Here is a 10,414-nt window from a genome sequence, read left to right on the forward strand (position 1 = left end):
AATATAAAGCCAAATACTTAAAAATGTCATCTTAATTATAATTATATTAAGCACAATCCTGTCCCACGAAGAAATACGATGACACAAAAGTTAAAAAAAACAACCCCTTTATTTGACCTTTCTGGGCCAGGTGCAAAAAATCTACCACATTTACATTTTTAACCCCTCCCACCCTCTGATCATTAACTTCAACTGCACGATCTGACTCAGCAGCTCTAAAGCGTGGATCCTCTTGTAGCCTGCTCCATCACATGGGACAGTCGTAGATGTGGATGGCGCGGTCGTCTCCAGCCGAGATGATCTTTGAGCCGTTGCTGTTGTACTTCACGCTCCACACCTGAGAGAGGAGACGGAGAGGATGAAAAATTTCTATTCCAAATTACAATGGAGGACCCTGACGTTGGTCTAATAAAGTTAATAAAGTTAATAAAGTTGATGTTGTGTTGCTGGAGTAGGGCTGCTTGATAATGGCTAAAATCATAATCAGGATTAACTTGATTGATATTGATTGTTCAGCATGATAACTCATTGATTTTACAACAATCTGGATCACATGCACTCAACACTGAACACTTCAAAAAGTTAGTGATTGTGACGAGCATTTTCAAAACTTGTTGAGATTATTCAAACTAAAGGAATAATCGTAAAAAAAAGAAAAAAGAAGCAAATTAACAGATGATAAAATGTATGATTAGTTCAAGCCTTGGCTAAGAAAACCTTTAACGGTGTGATCAAGTAAAAGATGAAGAGAGAGAGTCATTGGATGCTGAATGTCCCTGTAGGTTTCCTGGCTTTGCAGTCGTTTCATGATGAGAAACACAAAGACTATGGGAGAGTCGACCGCCTCTGATCTCCTTCTCTGAGGAGCCTTGCTTTCAATTAGAGGCTTTGCAGGAGAAAAAGATCAGCCTCCCTACAGGCGCCTGCAACCGGAGATCTAATGACAGCTGGGATTATTGCTTTAGCCCGAGCTGAAACACCAGAGACGGGTCATGTGAGAGACATTGGACGTATTGATTTCCCACTATAACACATCAGCACCTTCAGCCGACGTCTTTTCTCACTTCGGATCGGATTATAAACACTTAAACGAGGATGATTCGGGGTTAACTTTGTCACCTGGTCCTGATGGTCGAAGAAAGTGTTGATGCAGGCTCTGGAGCTGGCATCCCACACCTTCACACTCTTGTCCGACGAGCTGTAGGGGCAGCAGAGGACAGAGACAGAGAACATCAGATGTGTTGTACAGCTCTTCTTAATCAGACGGTGTGTTGTCTGGCTGACCTGCTCAGGCTTATCTTGGCACTGGGAGCTGGAAACTTTGTCTGAAAAAGCAGCTCAAGCTGACGACTGCTTCACACACCATTAGTGTCGGCATGGGAAAGCAGACAGAGGAACAGCATGCCCAGCTCTCAAATGTGCAGTTCAGAGCAGATTTATTTTAACAGCACAGACTGCTTCAAGTGTAAATCTGTTATAATATTTGAAGGGCGACAGTAGTTCAGTCTGTAGGGACCTGAGTTGGAAACTGGAGGTTGTTAGTTCAAATCCCGGTATAAATCAAGACTTGAATTTGGGCTGGTTGCTGGAGTGCTGCAAGTTTACTTCCTGACTACTGCAGAGGTGCCCTTGAGCATGGCATCAAACCCTCAACTGCTTGGGCACTCCTGTGTGCAGCCCCCTCACTCACACCCCTGACATCCCTTCATTAGTGCATGACCACAAGATCCTGTTTGTGCATGTGTGTGTACCATCTAAACAGCAGAGTGAATAAATGTAATTTCCTCTTGGAGATTATTATAATTATATTATTATTATTATTATAAGTACATCTTCCTCTATCTTCATCAGCACAGAAACAAATCTGGCAGGATGATTTCTTTCTAATGAATCCACCTGAACATGTTTTTGCCGTTTAACCTTACCTTGAGACAAAGTGGGTGTTATCTGGGGAGAAGGAGACGTTAAGAACCCAGGATCCATGTCCACTCAGGGTGCCAGCCAGGTTAGCATGTTGCCTAAAAGACAAGGACAAACAAATCATTGAATAGGTGTGTGTGAGTTTCAATTTATGTGTTCCTTTTTTTATACACATATTCAAACAATCAAATGCAATGGACCGGAGTTTTTCCACAAACTCTCGGCTGAACTCACACATCGTATATTTTGATGTAACCGTCGTCAGAGGCGGTGACAAGCAGCTGGGAGTCGGGGGAGAAGGTGAGAGATCTGATGGGCATGGCATGACCTGAAGAGAGAGAGAGAGAAGGCAATCACTTAGTCTGAACATCATGGCTGCAGCTTTAGGATACTCTATCTTAATCAATAAGCTCAAATCTCCTCTCCATCCTTTATACCAAACCCATGTGTGTATAATTCACCTACAATGTGTGTATATTGTACGCCCTTGCTGAAATTATTATTTGACAGCAACATTTTTAATTCTTATGTGTTGTAGACATATTTACTTTTTGTTCCTAACATGATTTATATTTGGCCTAAGAAATGTATAATGGATAAAAAAGCTGAATACATTCATCAAAATGCTTTTTTTTCTTCTTCTATTTTTACATACTTTATTAATCCCTAAAGGAAATTCTGGTTTACACTCTGTTATTTAGGGACATGCTTCTCACACACATGCACGAACAGGACTTGTGGACATGCATTAGCGGGGCTGATACACACTGCTACCCAGGGATCACGACCAGACATACTTCCATATTATGGTCTGACCCGACCCAACCCAGGTTCCTACAGACTGAGCTGCTGCCAACTCCTGCATGCATCGCTTACAACCTCAACGAAGAGTACGAAAGATTAAAATCACCTTCCAGTGTGTGGAGCAGCTTCCCTGTGGCGATGTCAAAGATGTTAATGATTCCATCGATAGCTCCACTGGCCAAATATTTACCGTCAGGGCTCTGCAGTGCAAAAAAGGAGGAAAAACACTGATTAGGAATGCAAGTTCCAAAAGGTAAAGGCACAACACCAGATAAGTCAACACTTCTGCATGTGTAAGGTTTCAGTTGGACCAGGAGAGAAAGTATAGTGCGACTAAACGAGAGAAACTCTTGAAATGAGAATGTCAAGGCAGTGAGCTGTCAGAGCTGCAGAGACTCAGAGCTTGGCAAGTTCCCACCGAGCTGACCAGAATGACAATGTATGCTTCCTTACGTAAGCTATACTGAGGATGAATTTTCCTCGGGTGTCCAGGGAATATTCCTTCTTGCCGCTTTCCACACCAAAGATGTTGACCTTGCCGTGATGGCTTCCTGTGGCGATGTGTTTGGAGTCCGGGGAGAAGGCGACCGACCAAGCGTCGACTGGAGGGAGAGAGCAGGCAGAGGGAAGGTTAACACAAAGCAACTTATGGATTTTATTTAGGAAATGTTCATTTAACCAGCTGTCTACAAAACGTTTGTGTTATCAGACTTATAGATTTTTTTAAATGTGTTAAATCTACTCTATTTTCTCACTGCCCCTGGAAAAGACTACAGACCTACTTTCTGATATGATAAATCAAGGTTTACTATATGGTTAGTATTCAAATTTGAATAAAAACAAGACAAGAAACATCTTTTAAATGAATCAGAGTCTAAATATTCCTAAAGTACAGATACAGTAAGTTAAAGCGGGAAGAAAGGGTCTTACATCCCCTGACCCAGACCGCTCGCTGTGTGAAACAGAGTGTCACTAATGGAAGCTGACATGGCATTTAGATGAAGTACAGCTTGGTTCAGGACACACAACGCCACACATACACACACACACACACACACACACACGTGGGTGTGGGGTCTCTGAGAGGTGAGAGTAAAAAATAAAACCCAGCTCAGTGTGCCACACAGCAGAGCAGGCAGACTGTCACCCCTGGAGGTCTTTTTTCATGATAAACTGGGTGACTTTTTTTTTTGTAGTGACCTAATTTTCAGTGGTGAGAGGCTGACAGTGAAATTCAGAGAATAAACTCTCAATAGAACAGAGTAGAGCTCATTCATAGAGTCAAATATTAATCTCATTTAAAGTTACGGAGACAGGCTTTTCAAAATGAGCTTTGCTAACTTTGGCACTAGGATTTTTTTTTTTTTTTTTTTAGAAATGTAATTTATTTTGCCTTTAAAACATGGCCACTGTAAAGTCTCATGTACAACATCTAACAGCTAAACAACTAAATATAGCAAAAATAAACAGTAAGGCTGTAAGAAATGGTCATTCATATTCGTTATTTTCTGTATTTAGCAATCTATTTTAAGAATGTGTTTAATGAGAGACAACTCTGAAAAATGACATCTTTTTAACAGTCTAAGAAGAGATACTGGATTTGAAATCCAAAGATATTTCTACTTTTCTGATCATGTAACAGAAGGAGTGGTTACAAATTGTCAGTGATGAGAAGCAAAACATCACACCACAGCATCTCGTTTTATTCATCTATAACCACAAACTCGCTGCTTAGGTTTCTGTTAATCAATCTATCTTTAGGTAACAGTACTTACAGTAGAAAGACAAACATGCTGACTGGAAGTGGACAGTTACTGTCAGCTACCTGGTCAGGTTTGTAGTCCAGAGGTGGAGAACAAAGCGATCCAGAAACAGCTTTGTTTTTGTATCACTGTGGCCATATGTCCAAAACATATTTCTACCCTGTCTGAAGAGATTATTTATTTGTGTTTTTTTTTTATTGATCTTATTGGTTGAGACTTCTCGCTCTCATAACCTGACCGGTGGAACCTCGAGCACTTTTATCATTTTAATAATCTTTTAGGGTTTATCAAGTTTTAGTTGGTGTAATAGTTTTCCTTCTCTCTAACGTGTTGTTCATTGTTACATCTGTTTTGTAATCTGTTTGTCATGATGGATGTCCATCTTGCTGGATCTAAACAAATCTTCCTACGGTCACAAATAAAGTCCCCTGAACCTGAAATCTTGAATTGATTAAAGAAGTTAAAGGTACTCGTGAATTAAAGGAAAGAGAAGGAATCACAGCCTCAACTTAATTTTTTTTCTGCTCTTCTACCGGCCAATACATACTCATAAACAAACAACATGAATGACCCTTTAGGGCCCTGTCTTACCTGGTCCAGCATCCATGGACTTGATCTGTTTTCCCGACTCCAGGTCCCAGAGGCGGATGTGAGCGTCGAGGGAGCTGGAGGCGGCGATGGCTCCGTTGTGACTGATGTCCACTGACACCACGCCCAGCTGGTGGCCCTCCAGAGTCCACTGCAGCTCCAGCTTCTCGTCTGACCTGCAGAAGCCGAGCGGCAGCAAGATTGTTCCATCGTGTCACACCAAATAAACTCAACTTTTAACCCAACAACAGATGTTCATAAAAACTCTGCCTGCTGGTGAATATTAAGTGATGTAACTAAAAGTTACGGGATGTTATTACATAGAATATGATGTGAAATCAATGGAGTTTATTTCTGTAACACATTCAACAAAGAATCAAGAAAAACTGAGTCATCGAGATCAGTCCTGAGAGTGTGACACTTTTCATATGTGGAGCTCATGCGCCTCAGTGTTGTAGCTGCAGTTGTGTTTGGTTTATAGTGAACATGTCAAACAAATATCTAAACTGAAACACATTTTAACACAAAGGTTTAGGTGGAGCTGACAAGGTTACACAGTGAGGCCTGCTGTAACTGGGCTATTGCAGACTCTGTCTATAAAAATAGAAACCAGTGGAGCTGAGTGAACAAGGACTTCTTGATGTGAAAAGACCTCCAGCATGACACCCGTCACAAGTGGGACTGGAACTTAAATATAAAGGGGTGAATTTTTTTCACTTGTCTCTTTTTGGTCTCGGTTGGTTCATCTTTGAGTGTGTATGATGAACTTGTGTCGCGTAATCAACTCTTTTGAAGCCGTAAACATTTTCCTGTTAAATTGTATCGTATATGATATATTTTTTATGTTTGTATATGCCGTTTGCTACCTTTCTTTTGTCCATCATAATATATATATATATATATATATATATATATATATATATATATATATATTTTACATATTATTTTTTGCTTTGTTATTTTTCGTCTTTTATTTATGATAAAAAAAAAGTGATTGTGGAAAAAAATATCCATCTGATCAGATCTAATATTGGTATTGACTTAATTTATATATTGGTTATTGGACTGACAGCGCCGATCTACGTCACTCGCACAGTCTCACTTTGAAGACGTTCAGACGGAACAACTGCAAAGTTCCCACAAATCGTTTACATCAGGACATTCAGACGACATGAAGCTGCTCCTTCTATAAGATCAAAAGTAGAAATCTACCGCTACATGTTTTTTTTTTAAGCCAGCACAATGCAATGCCAGGTTTACTACAGCTTTGTGTAGCCTTACACATAATAACCAACAACAATATCATTTAATTATGAGAAAATAAATATTGGAATCAGTACATCTCTAGTTAAAAATGAGGGCATGTGTGCATGGGACCAAAATATTTAAGTTCTATTGACAGGAGGAGTAGCGCTGAAAAGAACACTCACCATTTCCAGACTTTCACCATATCATCTAAGGAACCAGTGACAATAGTTTCTGTCCCGTCCGCCTCACTTCTACCCCACGCTGCTGTCCAGATCGCATCATCGTGAGCTGACAGGAGACAAACGGAAGTTAAAACTCTGAAGATATTCACAGGGCGGATGAGAATTCATGACCAGCATAAGTCTGGAATTATTCTATTTGTTGTGATGTCAACAAATCCCAGAAAGTATTACACAGAATAAATAATGTTTACTACAATTCTACCTAATTTCTGACATAAGTACCCTGCCTGTAGTTCACAGCTCCTTTTTGAAATAATGATTTAAATATCTACATGCGGTTTATATTACATAGTTTTAGTTTTCAGTAAGTTTTTAGAAAACTTGGCGCACATAGCAGCTCCATGGAGCAGGAAAACATAATCCATAGATACAAAACGAAAAGAAATGTATTGAAGATAAAAGATAACCTATTTATCACAAGTCATAAATTTTATCCTTAGAGCAATTTGTGTCAACGCTTTTAAACTTTAGCCTGAGCTGCATATCAAACTGTATTTTGCACCTGTATATTTGCGCACTTGACTGCTTTTGCTTTCATAATAATTATTTATTTATCTATCATACTATGCACTGGCAGAGCTAGTATTTTGTACTGTTATCTATGAGTAACAGCTACTTATGCACATGGACCATCCATACCACTTTTTTTTTTATCCTGGCTATGTATTGTGGGCTCATGTTTTTTGTATGGGTGGGATATGTATGTATATATGTGTTGTGTTGTGTGTTTTGTATGTATGCTGGCTGCTGGAACACCTACATTTCCCTGCTGGGATGAATAAAGTATATCTTATCTTTATCTTATCTTTAACAACAACCATCAACAAACAACAACAAAGACAGTAGTTGTAGTAGCGATACGTAACACAACTTCCTCTGGTAAAAACATGGGTTGCTTATGAAGAAGAAATAATAATAATAATAACTTTATTTGTATAGCAAAAAACAAGGGTTTACAAAGTGATTTTACAAGTGCAAAAACATAAACAAAAGTACAACCCAAATTAAAAACCCGACCAACAACAGAACACAAAAATCATAAGAATTCAAGCAACATAATAACTCAGCTCATAAAAGTCATAAAAAGTGAGCAGGTTAGTCACAGGTAACAGTCAGAGTTGTTCAGACATAACATTACTCACCATGTTCTTGCTTGAAGAGGATGCTGTACTGAAATCAAAGCAAACACTTTTGAGTTAATGTTTTAATTCTTCTGATAACTTAAGGTAACTAAACTATGTGTGAAAACGTGGCAATGTGAGAGTGCTGCTTACTTGAGTGCTCATTGTTTTTGGTCCTGGTTCAGTTTTGCAGCCAGATGATGAAAACCTGAAAACATCAGAGTGAAGTTCAGTCAATGGTTTTGAACACAATACGACGTGTTCATTCATTTTAAAACAGAGCTGTCAGCAGCTGGTAAGGCTACAAAGAAACAAAATCCTCGGCTGACAACTTAATGACTGATTAAAGTTTAGCAGAAATATGTTTTACAGTTGACAGGAAGCAAACACTGCTTAAATATCATGACGCAAAGGAGCTAGCTCTGCCTAGCAGCGGCTGCAGGAGGTTTGCAACAAAGTGTACAACAAACAAACACTTACAACATTACGCTCAGTTTCACAGACTTTCTGTGTTGCAATAAGAAGACGGTAACAATTTAGCTTGGTTTAAGTCGCGCAACTTACCGTCAAATCTCCAAATAAAGATGTGTATTAGATTTTTGAAGCTCGAGCATTTACATGTGAGACGCCATGACAACATTTAGCGTAACTTCCGCTTTCAGTCTTCTTCGTTTGGTACAAAATTGTAGGTAAATACCGTTCAGAGGCGTAGTGGCGCCATCAGCGGTACAGCAGCGCAACGAGTATTAAAAACAATTTCTTTACTTTAAAATATATTTAAGACGACATTTTGAACATAATTCATAATAATTCATAGAACTGTTAAGTTTGCATTTTAAAATACAGACTGTTTAGCTGTTTGAACCAGTTAGATGGTTGAGAGGGAGAATTAACATCCAGTCAAAAGGCTAATATAATACAATAGAAATCTGAGTTCTACAAAAACAAAAGGGACAAATGTTTAACTTGTGACAGGTGTTAGAGAATGAAAGTTGTAATAGCAATTATAGAGAAGAATAAATATAATCTGACTATAATAATAATAAGACAGAAGGCTGGAGTTATTATTCTGTTTTATGAAATGTTTCACTGATGGCCCAGATTGTATTTAGTATATTTCATTATAGTTTAGTAATTACTAATATATGTATCTCACTTACAGCGTCATGACAAAGAAGACATATCTATCCAGTACTGAAGGCTAAAACATGATCAATAATTGAATTAAGCTTTCAGTGCGTTCAAGAGCTCCACATCTTTCAGTGCTCGGCAAGGGGTGAACATATCATACAGTGCCCTCTTCTTGAGCGTGCCTCCATTGGAGATAACTTGATCGAGAGTCACAGAGTGTGCTTTGAAGTGAAAATAAGTGAGTAAGTGCCATGCAGATTGCCCCTCCCAGTGAAGAAAACGTGCGGCCTGCAGGTTTCTTCTGCTGAGGAGAAAATGGCATGAAGTGCCCTCAAGGGTGCCCTGCAAGCAAGAAATGGAATTCAACCTGTTTCACCATAGATGTATCAGGACTTTCTGCAATGCATAATCCTTGTAAGAGCTCAATAAAGCAACTTATACAGTTAAGTGTCAGCAACTTTTTCTGCTTTCTTGTGGCTGTCACATCCAAAAGAAGCTGCTTCTTTTAATAAGTGAACATAATAACCACTACTGAACTGCAGACGTGTATGTATTATTCCAACAATGGACTGAGTGACTTATTTGATTTTTTTTAAACATTGCTTCTAAGATCATTATATCTACTTGGTTTCGTTCATAATTTTAGGGGAGAAAAATCCACTTTACGGGCAGAGCAGAGTTACGTTCCACCTTCAGAATAGTCCAAATAATTCATAACGTCTGGATTCAGCTCTCCAGCCTCAAATGGAATCAATAATGACTTTTTCAGCCACTTGTATGTTTCTCTTTTGTTGGTCCTGCAGGCCGTAATGATGGTAGTGCTGCTATTTTCAGCCAAGTGATTCATTCATGTTTTCAGGGCATTAATGATGGAGGAGGGTAATGAACCCTATGTTATGGCATTAGCTGCTGCGTGCTAAAAAGAAAGACATGCATCTGATGTCATTACCTTTGATGGGACGAAATGGAGCGCTCTCAGAGAGGAACAACATAAATCATTCAAGCATCTATATATATATATATATGTAATTATCCTGCTTGGTGAGGCTTTACTATAAAGTAAAGTTATAAGACCGAGATAAAGATAAGATGATTGCTAGAACTACAAAGTCACAGTCAAAGCTTTATCCTGTAAAATCTCTCTTTTGAACACTTATCAAATGTTTAAAAGTCTTGACATGTAAAGAAATAACTAACGTCTGTCCCTGCTCTGTCATTTCCACACAATTTGACACAAACATGGACTTAAACTTTGAAAGTCTTTAACAGAGTCAACTCCTTATGTAATTGTCATTATCCAGCTTTTGGCCTATTGATGCAGCAACCGACTCAAACATGACGGGATGGTTGAATTTAATTGAACAAATGATAAAATGTCTGACCACTAACAGATGTTTTTGAGTGTTGAGGCTCGATACATTAATGCATACAAACCATTTTCCACATTGTCTAAGTTGTGTTGTAGTGGGATCATATAACTTAATGAATGACAGGGAAGGTTCACTTTCATGTTGTCGTCATTTAGCCGCCGACTTCTCAGCAAGTCTGGGTTAACAAACGACGGGGAAGAATACATGTGACATAATGAACTTCTGCT

The 10,414-nt window shown here is 38.9% G+C and overlaps 1 protein-coding gene across 2 annotated transcripts; it reads right to left on the minus strand.

Annotated features, from left to right (window-relative positions):
* Positions 1–92: 92 nt before the first annotated feature.
* On the minus strand, positions 93–8,355 carry skic8 (SKI8 subunit of superkiller complex). Of its 2 annotated transcripts, none has more exons than XM_020660699.3 (11): positions 8,251–8,355; positions 7,840–7,894; positions 7,708–7,735; positions 6,506–6,611; positions 5,079–5,251; positions 3,178–3,326; positions 2,831–2,924; positions 2,155–2,248; positions 1,926–2,018; positions 1,120–1,198; positions 93–337 (listed from the first exon to the last, which is right to left on the minus strand). In XM_020660699.3, the coding sequence occupies exons 2-11, from the start codon at positions 7,849–7,851 to the stop codon at positions 248–250; spliced, it is 918 nt and encodes a 305-aa protein (XP_020516355.1). In that variant the 5' UTR covers positions 7,852–7,894; positions 8,251–8,355; the 3' UTR covers positions 93–247. The 2 variants fall into 2 exon arrangements, with proteins under 2 accessions (XP_020516355.1, XP_020516361.1); XM_020660705.3 differs by having other exon boundaries at positions 7,708–7,730; positions 8,251–8,314.
* Positions 8,356–10,414: the final 2,059 nt, after the last annotated feature.

The sequence above is a fragment of the Labrus bergylta genome, chromosome 7 (assembly GCF_963930695.1).
Source record: "Labrus bergylta chromosome 7, fLabBer1.1, whole genome shotgun sequence".
Lineage (NCBI taxonomy): Eukaryota > Metazoa > Chordata > Actinopteri > Labriformes > Labridae > Labrus > Labrus bergylta.

Coding starts and splice junctions, on each gene's coding strand:
- skic8 (XM_020660699.3), bottom strand. Junction 6,612..7,707: donor CCTCTTCAAGCAAGAACATG/GTGAGTAATGTT, acceptor GTCTCCTGTCAG/CTCACGATGATGCGATCTGG. Junction 3,327..5,078: donor GTCCATGGATGCTGGACCAG/GTAAGACAGGGC, acceptor CTCTCCCTCCAG/TCGACGCTTGGTCGGTCGCC.